Source organism: Esox lucius, chromosome 21 (genome assembly GCF_011004845.1).
Source record: "Esox lucius isolate fEsoLuc1 chromosome 21, fEsoLuc1.pri, whole genome shotgun sequence".
NCBI classification, from domain to species: domain Eukaryota; kingdom Metazoa; phylum Chordata; class Actinopteri; order Esociformes; family Esocidae; genus Esox; species Esox lucius.
Genome location: NC_047589.1, coordinates 3,929,265 through 3,951,800, shown reverse-complemented (window position 1 = coordinate 3,951,800; position 22,536 = coordinate 3,929,265). Strand labels below are relative to the sequence as shown.

Below are 22,536 nucleotides of genomic sequence, written 5' to 3'. Positions count from 1 at the left end.
TTTTTGGGGGTTGTCTTACTGTTGCCTCTAGTGCACATGTTTTCACTTTAATTTGCACCAAAACAGGTAACATTGATTTACAATCACTTATTCTTCCTGGTCAGAGTGATATCCCAGACTTTAATTGACTTTGTGTTATGCTTTGATTAATCTTTTTTCTTAAGTCATATTAGGCGACAATAGATAGCCTAGTCTACTTAAAGATTATCAAACATTTGTGTGAGTGACATTCAGCAGCAGTTATAGTTAATAGCTTCTACTCATCCAGTATTTAACTTTCACTCAGTTCCATTCTCAGCCACTGAAACACTTGTAAGTGGCTTGAGAAATAAACATTCTGCTCTCTCAGCAAATACTTAAAGCCTATAAATGCAATAAGTAATATTAATAATTTGCTTTAATAAAGATTTCATAATATTAAAACGCTGAATCTAACGTAATCTAAGTTCAGTCATTTGAAATGGTTTGGTGTTCATAACTTCAATGGTGTCAGCCACGGCTTCCAAACCCTGTTCCAACCCTGTTCCTGGAGATCTACTGTCCTGTAGATTTTCTCCAACTCTAATTTAACACACCTGATTCTAATAATTTGCTGGATGAAAAGCTTAATCAGTTTAGTCACAAATGGGGTTCAAGACAACCTACAGGGCAGTACTTCTTCAGGAGCAGTGTTGGGCGGCCCTGGTGTAAGAAATGCTTACCAAATTTCACATGTAATTCTATTGCCCTTATATTTCCATTGCAATACAATGGAAGCTCCTATTAATGGTGCTAAAAGTATGCTTTAAATATCTTCTCAATTTAAGCTAGGGAGGTCTGCACACTTGGTTACATGTTTATAGCTCTGTCTGTTTAAGCATTATAACAGGCAGAATATTAAAAATGAATATGCAAGATCTAGAGGAGGAAGCACATTAAAGTACTCCTGGATAAATCACAGTACACATGATTCCATGAAAACCACTAACTGATTTAAATATATATTTTTTTGTGTCATGATTTCAGCTGATGGTACTTTCTTCTCTTTTTTTGATTTGTCTATTAGGTTAAAGACTATGATTCAGACAGTAGCAAAGGACTACAGGGAACATTTTAACAGGTAAGTGTTTGGATGAAGACATTAACATTATTAGGGAGCATTGTGGAAAAAACATGCATTTTCGAGGGCAAGTCAGGTTTCATTCCATATCAGTGGGGAGGTAATTATGCAAAATGTCAGACTTACCAAAAATAGTTGCTTCTTTGGAGCTGCACAGTTGGAGGAAGTTTTAAGTATTAAGTCAAGAGACTTTGTTCTCCTGTAAGAAAACTGAATAATGCGATTACAGGTGTGAGTGGAACACTGCCTCCGAGTACAGTGCATATAATGGTTCCACTTTTATTGAAAACCGATTAATCTTTAGACAGAATCCAGACGTCATTTCCCAAGGTTGACACCTAAGAACAGACTTTTGTCGAAGAACATTTGCTGCATTATCGACCCGGTTCCCATATAAAGACCTGGATATCGTATTTGGCTCTATACACAATTTCACCATATTAGACATACTCTCCTTTATTACTTTCTGTCTTTACTAGTTGATTTACTGGCACCAGCCCTCTAGCAAATGAAGAGGTATTATCTAAAATCTCTATGATCAAAGTATTTCTTCTCTCCAGGCAGCCCCATTAGAAGTGATTGAATTACACGGATCCCTATCATCAATTAGACTATCTGCCATTCTTATCTTGCCTTGTTTTTTGAAGTCGCGCTCTCCTGATTCACAGTCAGACTGCATCCCACTGTGATTTGACACAACCTAAATGCTAGCTAGCTAGCTTGTTGTAATCATGTAAAACCCCCATTGTTAGTGCTCCCTGTGGTGGGTAGAGACTGAGGCAGAGAACGCCTAATTCGGTTTCACTTCAGTAAAAACATATTCATATTATTAGCAATACCCAAAAAGTTGTAATTTTTTTTTTCATCCCATTCCTCCAAGTCTTGCTGAAAATGCTCTCCAGTTCTTTCCTGAGGCAGCTTCTTGAGATAGAGACTGACACCTGGTTTTCTCCGGTGGTCAGTGCTATGCTCTAAAAAATGTATTGTTCGTTGGTCTAGGCAAAGTGTTGAATAATGACTTTTCTTAATGATGCATCGTATTTTTTTTGTACGTTAGTTAAGATATTAAATGTACATTACATTTTTTCTGGGTTTATAATGACTGTTTGCTTGGATTCTTTTCTTTTTGTCATCTTTGCTGAACTAAGCCATGTGTTGGAGAGCATCTTGGGAGTCAATTTGATTGTTCAACACCTAGTGATATTCTCTTTAGATTTTTTCATAGAGAGCAGAACGTTTTTAAAAATGAGATTACCCCCCCCCCCCAAGACTTTCAATTATCTACTACTAGTTTGATTGTTGTATTCTTCGAGTGCCCCATTCACAATCACCCATATAACCAAAAATGTGTGTGTTTTCAAACCTGTATTGCTGTAGTATAGTCTCCTCATCTTAATGGACGAGATCTGCAAAACCCATGTAATAAGTGGACGGTATTGTCAGCATCCATCGTTTCCGGTTCATCATCCCAGCTCCATGCTATTTGATTCAGATAGATGTCTCTTGGATGAGTGAGGCGGTGTGTGTGAGGGCGGTAATGAACGCCTGGGCGTTCGGCTCCATCCGCAATGCTGTTCCAGAGCGTTCTACGCAGCTCTGAGAGGACACCGCCTGACGAGACACGTCAGTCTCTCCGCTTGGTGTCCTGTGTTTGGGGGCCCAGTCTGGGTTGGGTGTCGGTGCTTGTGTGGGCTTGGGTTTGGTAATCTGTTTGTAAGTGATTGGGGGTTAGAGCTGTGGGTTCGTTGCACAGCAAGGAGTTGAAGAGAGAGTGGGAGGAAGGAGAAGGCGGGGAGAATGGTAGTGAGGCCGCGTTATTCAGGGCTTTGAGGATTGCTGTTACCAGAATTACCTTTATTTGCTATAATTTATACTCAGAATTGATGTGCTTTACGTAACTGTGCTGTTGTACTGCATGTAGGGACAGAATTCAGAAAACCTACATGTACGAAGCTGACACAATTTTGGTTAGCATGTAGAATACTTGGATAGAGTGGTGAGTACATTAGGCACGGTGTATGTCAGGGGTGTCAAACTCATTCCACAGCCGGTGTTGTTTCTGATGGTTTTAGTTTTTTCCAATTAAGACATAGACAACCAGGTGAGGTGAGCTCTTAACTTATAGGGGACCTTAATTAATCTATCAATTACAAGATACAAGAAAGAATGCTCAACACTGGTGCCCTCCATGGAATTAGTTTGACCCATGTGGTTAATGTACACATTTACAGTTCCAGCTTGCATCAACCTAAAGTTTTGGGTATAGTTTAGTTCCGCAATTTTGGGGAACATTTACAGAAATGTGGGAACATTTATAGACATTTATTTATTTATAGACATGCTCGCCACAAAACAGAGAAAATCTTTTTGTCTACAGGCACACACACAGACTAAATTTATCCGGTTCCCAGATCCTTGGGTTCGAGTAATGGCTCCCAATTAGTTAATGGAAGAATAGAACCTCAACTAGCCATCCCTTTTCAGTCTTAAGCCCAGTACTCTGTGTTTGAGCCTCAACCTAACTAAAAACTGATAGGAGCTGATTCAGCTGGTTTAATAATACAGTTCACTGTCTTCATAATCCCGTCATTGATATTGGCACCGGCAGTGTTGTTTGGCGCCCCGGGGATGAGCTTGGTAGGTAGGGGCCATGATTCAATATGAATGTAATATACTGTATGCTCAGACGGCAATAATCAGTCTCTCGGCGCAGGAGACCGCCGCCTCCTTTGCCCGGCTCTCTTGGCTTCCCTAGCTCCTGCTGGGGACTGCAGTCCCCCATTCCTTCCCCATCGTTTGCTTTCCTCCCACAATGCAACACTGTGGCTACACCACAGGACAGTACAATGTGATACAAATTGGATTTCTCCTTCGTCTGCCTTATCGTTTAGATAAATCACCCGAGACTTTTCAGAGTAGAAGAAGTCACAGACGGGGGGGGGGGGGGGGATGGGGCGCTTCGGGTAGCGGGAAATGGGAAGCTCTGAGTCCGGTAGACAAAAAAAAAAAGAATAACCAATTTTCTTTAGGAATGAACAGAGAGAGAGAGAGAGAGAGAGCTTGGTGGCGCGAGTTATGTGCCATCAGAGCAATGAGGGAGGCCTCGGTTGAAATGGGACCTCCTCGCAGGGAACGCGTGACATGTTGGGAGATCAATGGTTGTACTGTGTTGGTTTTACATCGTGGTCAATGAGCTGGTACATTGTCTCACCTTGTCACTTACCTCCCCAGGGACTTTCAGTTTGGCCACATGGACGGAAACGACTATATCAACAGTCTCATAATGGGGTGAGTTCCTTCCTTGTTTCCTTTCCCCTCCTCTTTTCTCCCCTACGTTCTCGTCCATTTTATCCTTCTTTTTCTCTCTTATTTCTCCTTTTCCCCATTTACCTGTTCGTTCTCTGACACCCCACCCCCCCCACCGCCCTGGCAGTTACAGCAGACTGCTGTCGGGCTCCATAAAGCGCTGCTTAAGGTCGGCCTCTGCCATTTAAAATGCACTCTCACAGATCTGTCAATTACCCGGGACTGACCGTCATTTTCTTTTAGTGGGCTTGTCAATTTGAGCACCCCGCTAGCTCCCTGACAGGTTTGCGTGTCGGAACAAGCGGACGAAGAGAGGAATATGCGAGCCAAGACGAGGCCGGTGGATTAAAGTCTTATTGGGGGTCGTGCTTTAATGGTTGTCGGAGGGAGAGCTGGTGCTAATGAAGCAGGGAGGCTCAGCATGGGACTGCGTGACAGGTTCCCCTGCTGCGCGGCACGGTTTCACGCACCGAGAGGGCCGGCATTTCTTTTGGCTGCTGCTCTGACAACACCACACTGTTAATTAGCCCCGACCAAAACCACTAGCAGGGCCGGACGGAGCACAGCTGGATGTGGCAGGGCAAAGACAATGTCTGTGTGTGTGTGTCTATATTAGGACCTTCTGCTGTCAATTTTAGGTTCAGGTTTAGAGTAAAACGGCATTAGGGCTAGGGTAATTTAAGGCATAACAATTTAGGTAGTTGAGATTAAGGTTTGGTTGAGGTTTGGCCAAGGGCTATGATTAGGTTTAAGGAACATGGCATTTCAGTTGTCTGTTGCCCACAAGGATAGAAATAGAAATGGTACATTCTGTATGTTTTTAGTTGCCTTTGTTCATCATTTGCATACAGGTTTAATCTGATAATGTCGATATGGCAACGATCAGAGCTTTTGTGTGTGTGTGTGTGTGTGTGTGTGTGTGTGTGTGTCCATACATGTTTGTGTGTCTGCTTGTGTGTGTTGATGTCAATTACAGTTCACTCAAATTTTAGTGTTGGTGTGAGAGATTAGAGTACAAATGCTCTTTTAATCAGACCCAGGGTTAGCGCTCTCAGTATACATGAAACATCTGTCCAACACATTGTGATAAGGATTAGAATATAAATACATATTTCAATGTGTGTATAGGTGGTTAGCGATTACACACTTGTGTATGATGCTGACACTTTGTTATGAGGATTATGGTATGAATACATATTTCAGTGTGAGCGTGTGTGAGCGTGTGTGAGCGTGTGTGAGCGTGTGTGAGCGTGTGTGAGCGTGTGTGAGCGTGTGTGAGCGTGTGTGTCTTTCTTGGACTTTCTTGGAACAAGTCTGCCCAGGATTAATTGGTCTCCTTTGAGGAATAAAATCCGGGCCTGTCAGTGGTCACTAATCCCACTCTGTTAGGAAGGCCAGGGAAATAAATCTGATGGCGTTTTATCCGCCCCTCCTTCTTCACACGGATTACGGGGCTTTTTCTGGGCTTTCTCCCTGGCAGCACCCGGTCATATCTGGCAGAGTCCCAGAGTAAGCACTCAAATCCGCACACAAACATGAGCGCACGCAGGCATGCTCACACGCACACGCACGAATCTAACAAACATCAGCAGTCTCTTACACACACCCACACACTTTTTGATATAATCTCATGAACCCAACGGCGCGCGCACACACACACACACACACACACCTACACATTCTGACAGAATTTCACAAAGACAGTCTCGCACGCATGCACACACACACACGCAGTCTTACAATATGTGATGGAGTCTGAGTATTACTGTATGAGTAAGGCTTGTTTGGAGGATTCTGCCCCCCTGCTTTAACAAAGGATTAGCAACGTAGCAATGCCGCAGCAACATTTGACTAATTTTACAGACTCTCATCCGTAGCAATTTACATGAGCACTTAGGGCAGTGTTTCTCAACCCTGCTCCTGGACGCCCCCCCGCCCTGCATGTTTTAGATCTCTCCCTGCTCTGTCACACCTGATTCAAATGATCAGCTCATTGTCAAGTCCTTCATGGGCCACATCAGGTATGTTAAGGCAGGGAGAGATCTAAAACATGCAGGGCAAGGGGGTGTCTAGGGGCAGGGTTGAGGAACACTGACTTAGCTGTCTGGCTAAGGTGCAGAATGTAAAATGTTTTTACTTTGCCAGCTGAGGAATTCAATCTAGCCACCTTATGGTTACTTCAGATGCTCCAACCTTCTGGCCCAATGAAGAAGCCGTCCAGTATGGTACACTATGATAACACATTCATCGTGTTGGAAAGTCGGAGCCGGGGAGGCTAAACCACACACAGAGAGCCGTGCTGTGTGGCCTTATTGGTTGGCAGCGTGATAGCGGTAGCGCCAGTGAAATGCCCCCTTAGCGGTAAGCTCCACCAAAGGTGAATGGGCTAAAGCCATGTTTATTCAGAATGGCTGCCATCGGTTGGCGCCTCACTGAATGTCAGATGGGGCCCTTGTAGGGGGCTGGTGGATACGTGGCGCGTGTGAGTTTTTGTGTGACGGCGGCGTAGCGGAGGACATCCTACAAAGCACGCCTGATCACAGCTGAGGTTTGCACCGCTGAGTTGCAGAGTGGCACAGGAATCATCAGATGCACGACACGCTTTATCTCAGCTAAAGTGTGCGTGCGTGTGCGTGTGCGCGCGCCTGCCTAAGTGTCATCTCATCAGCGTGGCATCCCAGTGCCGGACTCCCCCGATTCATTTGTCAGCTCTAATTTGTAAAGGTGTCTTCAGCTGTGACCAGCGCGGCCCTACGGTGCCCCCGGAGTCCCACGTGGTTTGCATAAAGATCGAGATGACACTCGGCGAACGCCGCACGGTATTGTCTTCCATCCATAACTAATCCCCTCACTTTGAAAGAGCGCCCTCAGGGGAAAGATCGGGCTGGGGCGAGAAGAAAGGATTCTTACTATTTCATCCGGAGCTTCTTTGTTGGTGTTGTTTCTTAAACTGTAATGTAATATTTAATTGTGATATTCTCATATTTAAAATGTGATGGCGCATTCATTTTTAGAAATGAGGTGTTTTGAATCCTGAATGCTGATTGGCTGGTAGCCATGGTATATGTAAGGCAGTAAGCCATGTGGGGGTGTGGTATATGACCAGAATACCACGTGGAAGACGTGTTCTTAGGCACGGTGCATTAGCCGTGGTATGTCAGCGATACAGCACAGAATCTCTTATAAACCGTTTACTAATGCAATTAGAGAAGTAGAAAGGGATGTGATGTCATACCAGTGTGTTAGCCATATTCTGTGACTTACTGCTTAATTATATTACTATATTAGAATATATATGATGATATAATAAGTGGGGCACTGGGTTTTCCCGGATAAGATCAATTCCTAGCCCTGTATGCTAAGAATGTGCTTTTATATTCCCCTTTCTCTAAGTAGGAGATGACATTATAATTTTAATCCTTAAGCAGACCCAACTATCCAGAGCAACTGACAGGAGCATTTCCCTCTGTTCAATGGCAAAACTGTACATTTTCAGCTGGCCCAGTGCTCTAGACACCTATGTGGTCTGTGCCGGAGTCTGGTGTTGCAGATCTCCCTAGTATTTCCTTCACCTGTCTCCCTCTCCCTAGTCTTTCCTTTATCTATATCCCTCTCCCTAGTCTTTCCTTCACCTGTCTCCCTCTCCCTTGTCTTTCCTTCACCTGTCTCCCTCTCCCTAGTCTTTCCTTCATCTATATCCCTCTCCTTAGTCTTTCCTTCACCTGTCTCCCTCTCCCTAGTCTTTCCTTCACCTGTCTCCCTCTCCCTTGTCTTTCCTTCACCTGTCTCCCTCTCCCTAGTCTTTCCTTCACCTATATCCCTCTCCCTTGTCTTTCCTTCACCTGTCTCCCTCTCCCTAGTCTTTCCTTCACCTGTCTCCCTCTATATCCCTCTACCTAGTCTTTCCTTCACCTGTCTCCCTCTCCCTTGTCTTTCCTTCACCTATATCCCTCTCCCTTGTCTTTCCTTCACCTGTCTCCCTCTCCCTAGTCTTTCCTTCACCTGTCTCCCTCTCCCTAGTCTTTCCTTCACCTGTCTCCCTCTATATCCCTCTCCCTAGTCTTTCCTTCACCTGTCTCCCTCTATATCCCTCTCCCTAGTCTTTCCTTCACCTGTCTCCCTCTATATCCCTCTCCCTAGTCCAGGGGTCGGCAACCCGTGGCTCTTTCATCCCTCTGATGCGGCTCCCTGTGGCTTTTGAAAATAATTAATGAATATTTGTTTATATATTATATATTATAATATAATAATAATATATTATAAATTTATATATTATTCGTTCGTTTTTTTAAATGTAATTTGAAGATTATGGTAATCTTGTAACATCTAAATAATGTATTATTTTTGTAATTTGTAACACAAAAACAAGTTAAAATCTTTTGTCGCTCTTAATATGCATCACAAGTTACAACCGCCAATGTGCGACACCCCGCCAGCGCGCGATTTCTTGAACTTTTCTAACGTGTAGAATGTATATGTCTATGAGCCAACTATGGAGAATTCTAAGAAAAGAAAAGTGTCTGAAGAAAACAGAACGTTCAATGCTACGTGGGCACATTCATTTGCTTTCACTGCTAACGAGACTGGTTTACCAGTATGCTTAATATTTAATGAAACACTAGCAAACAACAAACAGTCAAATGTTGCAAGACATTTCCAGAATAAACACTCAGCCTTTGCTCAAAAATATTCAGATGGAGATGAGAGAAAAAAAGCCATATCGGAACTGCTGCGGAAGGTTAATCTGAGCAAAAATCACTTCCAGAAGTGGATGAAGTCTGCAAATTCGGGTACATGTGCTAGTTTTATAGCCACGCAGGAAATAGTCAGGCACGGGAAGCCATTCACAGATGGCGAATACATAAAATAATCTTTCATTAAGATTTCAGAACATCTATTCACGGACTTTAAAAACAAAAGTGAAATTGTGCAGAAAATCAGGGATATGCCCCTCTCTGCATAGACTGTCAAAGACAGAACCATAAAAATGGCAGAAGACATCACCAGACAGCAAATTAAAGACATACATTTTACTTGAAAGTAGGCCTAGCCTTCAACCCATCGTCTTATTTTTGGAGTTCAAAATGTTTTTGTTGCATGCAGAAATGTAATTTCGTTTTCTCTGCAGTCATTATGCAACACATTATAGTTTGTATACATAGAATAATAAATAATAAAAAAACACTTTATATGCAGTGTTATTTCATTTTTAAATGTCAAACGGGTTTTGTGGTTCCCATGTTTTCGTTACTGTGGGAAACGTGTCAAAATGGCTCTTTGCGTGGTAAAGGTTGCCGACCCCTGCCCTAGTCTTTCCTTCATCTATATCCCTCTGTATCCCTCTCCCTGGTCTTTCCTTCATCTATATCCCTCTGTATCCCTCTCCCTGGTCTTTCCTTCATCTATATCCCTCTGTATCCCTCTCCCTGGTCTTTCCTTCATCTATATCCCTCTGTATCCCTTTCCCTGGTCTTTCCTTCATCTATATCCCTCTGTATCCCTCTCCCTAGTCTTTCCTTCATCTATATCCCTCTGTATCCCTCTCCCTAGTCTTTCCTTCATCTATATCCCTCTCCCTAGTCTTTCCTTCATCTATATCCCTCTCCCTAGTCTTTCCTTCATCTATATCCCTCTCCCTAGTCTTTCCTTCATCTATATCCCTCTGTATCCCTCTCCCTAGTCGTTCCTTCATCTATATCCCTCTCCCTAGTCTTTCCTTCATCTGTCTCCCTCTATATCCCTCTTTGTCTTTCTTCCTTCCTTGTCTCCCTCTCTGTACATCTTCCTTGTATTTCCTTCCTCTCTGTTCCATCTAAATACCTCTCCATAGTCTTTCCTTCATCTGTCTATCTATAAATTCCTGTCTCCCTAGAATTGACTTCCTTTCTGTCTCCCGCAGAAATACTTTTCTCCATATATTACCTATGATAATATTATTTTGGCAATCTTCCAGCAGTGCACCTGGTTTAAATGTGTGTATCACCTCTCACCATAGTAGGATGCAATCCTCGGGATCACATGCCTAAATGTTTTTCGCCACATGCACCAATCTTTCCACTGCAGAAAAGATAGCAATTTAAGGATTGGAATCATCTTTTACTAAACTTGACATTTTGCTCTGCAGTTGATCTTCCCCACTGGCTATCAGTGATATCCCTGTGACCTTTTTTTTTTTTTTTTTGATTGATAAGCTAGGTCATCTGTGAAAATGTGAATGCTCAGTCGTCTTACCTGTTGAAATATTTCTGGTTTCTGTCCCCTTCCAGGGAAGTATCGGTGCCCTCCATCATCATCCTCAACACGTCTAACGAGCAGTACTTCCTGCCCAGCCAGCCCGTGGAGACCCTGGAGCAGCTGGTCCACTTCATCAACAGTGTTCTGGACGGCTCCGCTCAGGTCCACATACTCCATTCTCTGTGATGGCTCCCTGCCAAGTTTGCAATTTGAACCGAAACACAAGGCTCAAATAGTGTGTGGAACTGTTCTGTCTTGGCTTTAGCAATTCCTTCATTGACATTTACATTTCTGTTGCATCGTTTATCATCCGAATAGCATATCTGCCTTAGGTCCGGAACTTGAATATTGATTTCCAGGGTCAGTATGGGGCACACAGTATATATAAGGGTTAGTGTTTAGTAATAAACTTCACTGTTTGGCATCTGTAAAATGTTACGCTAACCTCCCACAGTTGTGTATTATAAAGTCGCCCAAGCTGAATTGAAATATAATCCAAAATGTTCTGAAGGGTTATTTTGTGCCTGGCAAAATAAACCCTAACCTCTTAAATGTAAACCGTAGTGGTGGTGAGCCCTGTTCCGTTCCCCGGGCCACCATGCCCGGCACGGCCACACGCCTATAATGAGGAAGAGTTGGCGGGCTGACGACTCACTTCCTCTCTTCCTCCCTCTCTCCCTCCCTCTGTTGCTCTTTACGTACATGTCTCTCCTTCTCTCTCACACATACATGCACACTCTGGTCTTCCACCCTATTCTTACACCACACCCTCTGGTGCTGTGTTTCCCCCATCAGGCCCAGGGAGGAGACGGCATGTTCCAGAGGGTGAAACGAGTGGCTTTCGACGCCAAGTCCACCGTTATGGTGAGTGGCCGTGCGGTCGGCATTCTGGCAAGCGCCAGAGAGTTGGGGGGGGGGGGTGAGAATAACAGTGGCAAACTTGTCAGTGCATGATTTGGAGTCTATGCAAACGTTGTCATCATGTCTCCACTCAAACATATCGGAAAAGCAAAATATATTTTCACAGCCGTTTTCATACAAGTAAGGTCCCTAAGGACTTATTAGTGTATATTTTCTGAATAACAAGTGGATTATGTACGGAGCGGTTTCTCCCCCTCCAATGCACTATAGTGCGTAGTTATAGTATGTCTTTTATGCTCAATGCTATTCTAGTGATAGCCACCAGGATTGTATGGAGAGGAAGCAGAGAGGGAAAGAGAGATAATATGAACCATTAAAGAAGCAGAGAGGGAAAGAGAGATAATATGAACCATTAAAGAAGCAGAGAGGGAAAGAGAGATAATATGAACCATTAATTGAACAAAGGGTTCAATGACCTATGGGATGAAAGTGAAACAGAGAAGATGAAAGAAATCGAGGGATGGAGAGAGAGGTGGGGTAGGTACATGATAGAGGGATGGAGAGAGAGGTGGGGTAGGTACATGATAGAGGGATGGAGAGAGAGGTGGGGTAGGTACATGATAGAGGGATGGAGAGAGAGGCGGGGTAGGTACATGATAGAGGGATGGAGAGAGAGGCGGGGTAGGTAGATGATAGAGGGATGGAGAGAGAGGCGGGGTAGGTAGATGATAGAGGGATGGAGAGAGAGGCGGGGTAGGTAGATGATAGAGGGATGGAGAGAGAGGCGGGGTAGGTAGATGATAGAGGGATGGAGAGAGAGGCGGGGTAGGTAGATGATAGAGGGATGGAGAGAGAGGCGGGGTAGGTAGATGATAGAGGGATGGAGAGAGAGGCGGGGTAGGTAGATGATAGAGGGATGGAGAGAGAGGTGGGGTAGGTACATGATAGAGGGATGTAGAGAGAGGTGGGGTAGGTAGATGATAGAGGGATGTAGAGAGAGGTGGGGTAGGTAGATGATAGAGGGATGTAGAGAGAGGTGGGGTAGGTACATGATAGAGGGATGTAGAGAAAGGTGGGGTAGGTACATGGTAGAGGGATGTAGAGAGAGGTGGGGTAGGTAAATTATGTTTTCTTGGAGCTGGGAGGGCTGTTAGAGAACTGTGTAGCTAGTTTAGTTCTGAGAAGCACTCAGACAGGACACTACCACTTTTACACTACATCCCCAGTTGGTAGCACCAATCAGGTCAGGTGATGTGCCCTGCCAGGAAATCTTGTTAAGTGGAGTTGGTTGTGTCCATGTGTGAGCAGTTGGTGTTACTGCTTTACTGAGCTGCTAGGCTGCTGGAGTTTCAGGTCCACTAGGGCCTTTAATTTTTGTTTCACCTTTTGAAAATCCATAAATATCTTTGAGTGGTCTGACCAAGGAGTCAAGCGTGAGCTTGCCCTGGACCAAGGTAAAGTTGCTATTTCCTGGAGGGTACAGCAGGATAATCTGACTTCTGACGTTAATACTCACACTAAATCAGGTTACAGATGATTTAGCTTAACCTTCAGTAAGCTTAGGGAATGTTGAGAAATAGTAGGCCAGCTGTTTGATTCATAGTGGGGAGGAATAATGTTTCTTGTTCCGTGTGATCTGCATGTAAATAAGCCATAGTAGCCTAATCCAGTTCAGAATGTAGATGTGCCACAACCAAGGGGAGGTCTTAAAATGTGTCCAGATATGGTTATAAGGGTTTATTTGGATTTTATCAAAATAAAATGTCAGATGCTGTAAAATGTTGATCCAGCAGGGGATGACAGCAGTTATGGAAACAGTAAACTGAGGGGAGAAGGACAATCTTGTTTTGTGTATGACATTTTATGTTTTGAAGGAAAACTCTTTCATAATCTGAAAACAGAACAGACATCAGTTGAGTGAAAGAAAGGAGTCATAATCCTTCTTTGTGATTGTCTTTTTATTTTGAGTTGTCCCCCTTCAAGCCTTAGGTCACACAAAATAGACAAGTTGAGGAATTAGGCATCACCTTGCCCCTCGGAGTATGAATATTCCATCACTTTAAGGGAGCAGTCATGTGAGTCCTCATGTTATCCAGAAAAAAAAACAAGGGAAATTTTGATTTGGGGGTTTATAATATAATCCATAAAACGGTCTTTTAACTAAGGCTTGTTGACATAATACTGAATTCATCCAAGTTGACTTATTGGACATGTGCTTGACATTTCCTAGGCCACCTTTTAAAACTATTTTTTAGATACATTTCAGGCATTTTATGCTTAATTTGACAGGAAAGTGGAGACAGAGGTTTTTTTGCTGAAAGGGCAGGGGACTGGGTTCCACACCACACTGCAGAAGAATGTACACCAGAGGCAGCGGTTCAGACCACTGGACCACCCTAGGCTACAGTATATACTCATCAAAGGATCATTCCTAGTTTTAAAGCTATGGCCCATTTTATACGGGCAAATTGGCAATGTAGTCATAGTAACCGCCTTCCTTTTACTCTACAACTGCACCAGCAGGGTGACCCTTTTGAATCTATTTTCAGGCTGTACTGAAAGAAATGACATCCAAACTGTAAAAGCATCAGAGGTCCCACTCTGGAACCTTGATAACCCTGTTCAGTCAAAAAAATTCCTTGCCATTCCTCCTCTTTTGATTTGCGACTGACAGATTTGTGCCATAGGCTACACTTGGTTGCGTTGCATCGGAAAGAAATCAAAATAGTGGGTGCAAATATGTTTTCGCACAATGATTTGGTCCTTTTTCAAGTTACCCTTGTTTTTTTTGTTAGTCTATAAAAACCTATGTCAACATTAACATTTTCTAAATGTGTGAAGTTTTTGATTTGATGGACTGCAGAAGTTGTTCCTCGAAAATGAATGTTTTTTTTACCAATAACGTAACCGGTAAATACGTTTTTATAGGCCCTGGGCAAGCATACTACCAAATGCTTTAGTACAGGCTATCTACACTCACTGGCCACTTCATTAGGTGCACCTTTTCAATTGCTCAGCCTTTCACGTGGCAGCAACTCAGTGCATTTAGACATGGTCAACACAATCTGCTGAAGTTCAACTCAAGTATCAGAATGGGGAAGAAAGGTGATTTAAATGACTTTGAATGTGGCATGGTTGTTTGAGTATTTCAGAAAGTGCTGATGTACTGGGATTTTTCCGCACAACCATCTTGCACAACCAGGGTTTACAGAGAATGGTCCAAAAAGAGAAAATATTCAGTGAGCTGCAGTTCTGGGCGAAAATGCCTAGTTGATGGGAGGTCAGAGGAGTATGGCCAGACTGGTTCAAGCTGATAGACAGGCAGCAGTAACTCAACCACTCATTACAACCAAGGTATGCAGAAGAGCATTTCTGAACGCACAATACGTCAAACCTTGAAACAGATGGGCTACAGCAGTAGAAGACCACACTGGGTCCATTTCTTGTCAGTTAAAAACTGGAAACTGAGGCTACAATTTGCACCGACCCACCAAAATTGGACAATAGAACATTGGAAATAGGTTGCCTGGTCTGATGAGTCTCAATTTCTGCTGTGACATTCAGATGGTAGGGGCAGAATTTGGCATAAACAACATGAAAGAATGGATCCATCCTGCCCTGTATTAACGATTCAGGCGGCGGTGGTGTAATGGTGTGGGGAATATTTTCTTGGCACACTTTGTACCAATTGAGCGTTGTTTAAACGCAACAGCCTACCTGAGTATTGTTGGACCATGTCCATCCATTTATGACCACAATTTACCCATCTTCTAATGGCTACATCCAGCAGGATTACACGCCATGTCAGAAAGCACACATCATCTCAAACTGGATTCTTGAACATGACACAGAGTTCACTGTACTCATATTGCCTCCACAGTCACTAGATCTCAATCCAATAAAGCACTTTTGGGATTTGGTGGAACGGGAGATTCACATCATTGATTCACAAATCTGCTGCCAGTATAATGTCAATATGAACCAAAATCTCTGAGGAATGTTTCCAGCACATTTTGGAATCTGTGCCACGAAGAATTAAGTCAGGTCTGAAGGCAAAAGGGGGTCCAACCCGGTACTAGCAAGGTGTACCTAATGAAGTGGCCGGTGATAGTATATTATCAGAGCATATACAGCTCTGGAAAAAAAAGAGACCACTCCAAATTATTCTTAGATCAGCATCTCTACATGTATGGCAGCCATTCCATTCCAGTGTCTGTTAAATTCCAACACAGGCACACCTCATTTTACTTAATGAGGTACTGATTAGGTGATTGCCTGAACCAAATCTAATTTAACTAGGAAAAGTATAAAAAACACTGCTGTGGTTATCTTTTCCTCTTGCAATAAGACCAGCTGGATGGCAAAAACAGTTCAAGTAGTACCTCACAAGTAATAAAACAATTAATAAATAGAGTCACTCACAATCTTTTTTTAAAAAGCCCAGCGTTTCTGGATTACCTTCACACTCAAAACAAAGTTGATACTCCTTGCCACTTTGAAAAACTTGAATGAGGAAATGAAGGTTTAAATTCGTAGAAGAATGGAGTAAGGTCATCTCTGATGAGTCAAATTTTCATCTTTGCCCAACACCTGGTCATCTAATGGTTAGACAGAGACCTGGAGAGCCACAGTGTTTTGCACCCAGTCTGAACTTTGGTGGAGGATTGGTGATGATCTGGTGATGCTTCAGCAAGGCTGGAATCAGGCAGATTTGTCTTTGTGAAGGACGCATGAATCAAGCCGAGTAAATGGTTATCCTGGAAGAACAGCTACTTCCTTCTGCTCTGACAATGTTCCCCAACTCTGAGAATGTTGTTTTCCAGCAGGACAATGCTCCATGCTACACAGCCAGGTCAATCAAGGTGTGGATGGAGGACCACCAGATCAAGACCCTGTCATAGCCAGCCCAGTCTCTAGACCTGAAACCCATTGAAAACCCCTGTAATTTGATCAAGAAGAAGATGGATGGTTACAAGCCATCAAACAAAGCCAAGCTGCTTGAATTTTTGTGCCAGGAGTGGCATAAAGTCACCCAACAGCAATGTGACAAACTGGTGGAGAGCATGCCAAGACGCATGAAAGCTGTGATAAAATTATTCAACCAAATACTGATTTCTGACCTCTTCCTAAATTAAAACATTAGTATTTAGTTGTTGTTGTTAAATAAATACTCTAAATTACAATATTTCTATTTGGAACTTGGGAGAAATATTGTCAGTAGTTTATAGATTAAAATTAAACTGTTCATTCTACTCAAACACATACCCATGAATAGTAAAACCAGAGAAACTGATAATTTTACAGTGGTCTCTCAATTTTTTCCAGAGCTGTAAATACACTGATTAGCAATAACATTATGACCACTGACAGGTGAAATGAATAACACTGATAACCTCGTTATCATGGCATCTGTCTGTGTGTGGAATATATTAGGCATCAAGTGAACATTCTGTCCTCAAAGTAGGTGTGTTAGAAGTTGGAGAAATTTGGCAAGTGTAAGGATCTGAGTGTCTTTGACAATGACCAAATTGTGATGGCTAGACGACTGGGTCAGAGCATCTCCAAAACAGCAGCCCTTGTGGGATGTTCCTGGTCTGCAGTGGTCAGTACCTATCAAAAGTGGTCCAAGGAAGGAAAAGCAGTGAACTGACAACAGGTGTCATGGGTGGCCAAGGCTCACTGGTGCAAGCGGGGAGCGAAGGCTGGCTTGTGTGGTTCGATCCAACAGACGAGCTACTTGCTCAGCTTGCTGAAAAAGTGAATGCTGGTCCTGATAGAAAGGTGTCAGAACATAGTCCATCGCAGTATGTGGCTGCGTAACTGGGTGTCCATGCTAACCCCTGAGACCACTGCTGAAATCACCTACAATGGGCATGTGAGCAACAGAACTGGACCATGGAGAAATGGAAGAAGGTGGCCTGGTTTGATGGCTGGGTGCGTGTGTGTTGCTTACCTGGAGAACACATGCACCTAGATCCACAATGGGACGAAGGCAAGCTGGCGGAGGTGGTGTGATGCTTTGGGCGGTGTTCTGCTGGGAAATGTACCACCTACCTGAGCATTGTTGCAGACCATGTGCATCCTGTCGTGGCAACGGTATTTCTTGATGGTATTGGCCTCTTTCAGCAGGATAATGTACCCTGCCACAAAGCAAAAATTGTTCAGGAATGGTTTGAGGAACACAACAACGAGTTCAAGGTGTTGACTTGGCCTCCAAATTCCCCAGATCTCAATCCAAACGAGCATATGTGGGATGTGCTGGCCAAACAAGTCTGATCCATGGAGCCCCCACCTCAACTTACAGGACTTACAGGATCTGCTCCTAAAATCTTGGTGCCAGATACCACAGCATACCTTCAGAGTTCTAGTGGAGTCCATGCCTCGACGGGTCAGGGCTGTTTTGGCGGCAAAATGGGGACCTACACAATATTAGGCAGGTGGTCATAATGTTATGGCTGATCGGTGTATTACCAGAGTTTTGGTTGATTCCCAGCTGCCATTTTAATATTGAGAGTAAGAGAACTAGGCATTTTTTTGTCTGTTTGCATGTCCAAATTAATTAATTTCTGGAATCTGACAATGCTCAATGGAATTAATAAATGGCAAAAGTCAGACAAATGTCAACTCCCAACAGCTGAGACACATCTCTCAACAAGTATAGTTGTTATTTTTTATATTACTCTCCTCCACATGGGCACCAAAACGTTTTAGGAACCTGCAGCAGTGATTTTCTAAACATGCAACATTAAAACAGTTATTTATTGGTTATGATTTTAGACAAATAAGGGCCAATTTTCTGAATCACTGTGAAAATCCCCAAAATCATAGTATCTTTTTTTTCTATGTTTCATGAGGAATCACAGTTGACCCAGTGACTCATGACTGTGTTTGTTGGCATAGCACACATCTACCTCATCCGGCATTACACACACATTGTGGCAATTACCATCCCTCATCTTCGCCTGGCGTTGTCGGCAGGTTTTCTCTTCCTCTCCCTTCCTGGCTGACAGCAGCCTTTGACCGAATGTCTTCCCTTTAGGCACATTGTCTCCTGGCTCTCCCTGCTCTATTAAGGGCCAATGATTCAATGCCACTCATCCTTTTTTTTTGGGGGGGGGGGGGGGTGTTGCACGTCAGACTGGAGTAATGCCCTGAGCTCATCAATGGCCGAGACTGAGGCTAGGGTCAGGTTGGTTTAGAAGGAAGCGCAGAGAAAGGGAGCGAAGTAAATAGTCACACGCAAGTCATTTTTAATGCTACTGCGGTTGTGTGCGAGGCTGTGTGTATTATTGGGTTGGGGGGTACATTTGCTCCGTGGTGCAAGGCATGTATTGGAAGGGCTTGTTAGGTAATGCTAAATATTTGCCATTGATTGTGTGTTCAGGACAGAGGTGGTGGGTTCGCTAGTAAAAATGTTTTTATATGTGTATACATATATCCATATAAATATATAGTATTTATGACTGAACAGGGCCGTAATAAGAAGAGGCTAATGAGACAGGTATGTAGAGAGAAAAATGAGACTGTTGGACACTCAAACCCTGTCAACAGGGGGCATTTGTGGTCCACAAAAAAAAAGATTTTATGTTGATTGTTTGTAGAGGGCATAATATTTAAGTATAATTATATTTGACACCTTCCTCCGGTTTCACCCCACCTTCTGTTAACTGCTACACCCACCCCCACCACCCACCAATTCCTCTCCCCTCTCTGTAATTGCCCTCTGCCTCCCCCTGATCCCTCTCCTCTCTCCCGTCAGTCGGTATTCCGCAGCTCCCCGGTCCTGGGCTGTTTCCTGTTCGGGCTGCCACTGGGCGTGATCAGTCTGATGTGCTACGGCATCTGCACAGCCGAGTCAGATGATGGCCAGGAAGACATGGAGCTTATGAAGAGGGAGGATGATGAGGACGAGGACGAACAAGACGAAGACGAACGTCTGCAAACCACAGGAGAGCTGGAGGGCCCCGAGGAGAATGGAGAGGAAGAGGATGGTCAGGAGGAGAAGAACCCTGATGACAAGAAAGACGATTAACGGTGTGGCGGGATAGGCCCAGCGGTGCACAGCGACATGGAACTCAGAGACGTATCAGTGATGTGTTTTCTGTCTCTTTTTTGGGGGGCATTCTCAAACACCCCTTCTTTGTCAGACAAAATATTTTTTATGTGTAAATATAAGTCCGTTAGGTCAGACTCCAGACAACACATTAAATCCTGTACTAAATTAAACTAGTCATTCAATATTGGTAATGAATAAGAAGCATTTGTCATTGATAACTGTTACAAAAAAGACAACATGGAAATTTGCCAAACTTTTTCATAATTAATAGGGTTTAACTTATTATCATTGCTTAACCAACCATTACGCAAGGCCATATACTGTACTTAACATTTGTAATTAGATGGGTGGGGGGATTACACTTGTAATGGTTAAACAGGTAACCCATTTCTCCCGTGCCCAATCAAAGTTTTGGTCCCTCACTGAATGTTGCAAATCACCTAAAGTTGACTTCAGAGGAAGTGCCCATGAAGGAAAATCCGCCATATAAGGAATAATGCTTTTTTCTATTCTACTATTCTTATTGCCTGATGAGAGCTGCTCTGCTCATGCGAATCGCCTTACGGTGTCGTTAATGCGTTTCGGGTGGACTCTCACGTCCGTTACTCCAGACAATTATTCATAGAACATTCTCAGAAAAGATACATCCAGTAAATGTTGGCTTGAAAGGGTGTCTGGCTTATTTGACATGCTGTAGTTATAAATGGCCATGAACAAAAGTTGTTTTCTCTCAAATTCCAAAGCTAATGGTTAGAGTGTGATGGGTGACGGAGGCTGCAAGAGCTCCAAATGGGTTTGTTTGTCCGAATTGGCACACCATCCCCTTTCCCCGACCCTGTTCCCCATGAGCTACAATCCTGTAGGTTTTCTTTTCAACCTACAGGCAAACCGTTCTCCTAAATCAATAATAAATTTTTAGTGATTTAGTTGATTTTGTATCCAGTGTGACTTACAGTTACTGCAATCTTAATTTTGCTTGGTGGAACAAACACTGCAACACAGTTCTAGACTAAAGTTCAAATTGGTTTACACAGCCCAACAATTCTGGTTTACACACACACACACACACACACACACAGATTTCTGTACACCAATTAGATAAGCTCTTTAGAAGATATGTGAAAAACTCTGATGTAATTGGTCAAAATATTATTTGGTCTCACCAATTACTGAGAAACAAAATAATTCTGCTGCCTATGAGAATATAGTTCTCAAGGAAAAGTGTTTGAGAGGTCAGCCTTAAAGGGCATTGTTTATGACCAGATCCTATGTAGGTAATATGATTCAATTTTGGATGTAGAGGAATTTTTTCTTTTTTTGTTTAACCATGCCAGTCAATGAACAGTCTTACAGTACTTACAATGCTGGCCTGGCAGGACAATCATAGAGATGGAAAGAGGTCTCATCTGTGTATTTGTGCCATTGTGGAATCTCTTAACATGAGCTGGGCCATTGAGCCCAACTCCATATTAAGTTGGTCAATTTTAGTCTAATGAGTAGATTGTTAATTTGTTATGAGGGACAAGAAAGTTGGATCTAACAGCCAGTTCACCACACTAACATGTCAGATGCCTTTAGTGGGGATGTCCTAGTTCCAACTTGTTTTTTCCCTGTTAAGTGCTCTAACCATCTCTGGATCTCTTGTAGGGGCTGCATGTAGTCGAGCAGGTAAAGCATCCAACGAGTACACAAAAGGTTGCTACAATAGACTGAATTACGGAGCTCGATAGGTGGAAAAATTTCTCTGAACAAAGCAGTTAATCCTGATTGCTCCCAGGTCATTGTTGTAAATGAGAATGTGTTGTCAGTCAACTTACTAAAATAAGGGGGAAAACAATGTGATTGTAATATACTTGACATGACACATTAGTTGTCTGGCTGGGACTTCATTGGGTTTGGGAAGGTTCCCAATACATGACATTTTAAGAAAACATACTACTGGTCACCACAACCCTGCCCTTGCTTTCACAGACTCCCAAACGAAACAGATACAGAGATTCAGAGTCTATCGATTTCTATGTTTACCACTTGTTGCCATCACCATCAGTCCTGGTAGTTCATGTCTCTTGGAAGAAAATGGTAGCAACCAAATGCACTGAGATTACAATCAAATCCATGTGAGTTCTCAACGCACTGGTAAAAAACTGATCATGGTTTTTACAGTACTTCCAGTTCCCCATTGCAATAAAAAGGGTCACAGGGCTTGTAAAGGGTTAGAGTGATATTTATATTTTTAGGCCTGCATATGCATAACTAAACAAAATGTATTTTTTTGGAATGCCATGGGGTTGATAGACAGTGCCACATCTCCAACTAATGTTAGTGGGATGTTTGTGAAATGTTACGTTAAGGTAGGTTTTGTAGGTTATAAAAAACATGATGCCCAATCCTTGTGTTACCCAGTCAATATGTATTGCATAACGGTTGACACATTTTGTTTTCTGATTTCATTGTGCTTGTCTACCCAAGTAAGTTTTTAGTTGACTAAATTAGACACCCGAACCCAAACACACCTCTTGGTTTTCAGATGACAAACCTGATCTAGGATCTATTATCCTAACTGTGAATCTGCACTATGGAAACCAACAGGCCCTAGCCTTGCCTTCTATTCATTGTAGTTGCCTACCATTCTCTCTTTCAAACTCGACTCATTGGGTTTGAATTGAGATTGTCACACTTTATTACTGGTTTGAAAAAATAAAGATTGTCTTTTTCTTCTTGACTTAACGTCTGCTGTCTGCAAAATTCTGTAAATTATTTTTAGTTTCATGCAAGTGGCTTTTATGTAGGTACACATTTTCTCTCCCTATATGTGTCTTCATCTAATCTGCCTTTCTTACAAAAAATGTCTACACATTTAGGTCTAGAAAAAGTTGGGCACCGCCCCTTTTTATATAATTTTGGCTCTGTGCCGGGTCTCTGCCGGATCTCTAACTAAACCTAATTGTCCATGATTAGTTAGACATTTTCCAGTGATGTC

At 43.0% G+C, this 22,536-nt stretch overlaps 1 protein-coding gene across 1 annotated transcript in view; it reads left to right on the top strand.

Moving 5' to 3' along the window:
* Positions 1 to 22,283, top strand: part of LOC105007000 (protein disulfide-isomerase TMX3) — a 55,234-nt gene extending 32,951 nt beyond the window's left edge. Inside the window, exons 12-16 of the mRNA XM_010865750.4 lie at positions 1,046 to 1,099; positions 4,331 to 4,387; positions 10,672 to 10,801; positions 11,435 to 11,503; positions 19,260 to 22,283. Of these exons, the coding sequence (XP_010864052.1) occupies positions 1,046 to 1,099; positions 4,331 to 4,387; positions 10,672 to 10,801; positions 11,435 to 11,503; positions 19,260 to 19,532 (583 nt within the window). The 3' untranslated portion in view covers positions 19,533 to 22,283. The remainder of the gene's footprint in view (positions 1 to 1,045; positions 1,100 to 4,330; positions 4,388 to 10,671; positions 10,802 to 11,434; positions 11,504 to 19,259) is intronic.
* Positions 22,284 to 22,536: the final 253 nt, after the last annotated feature.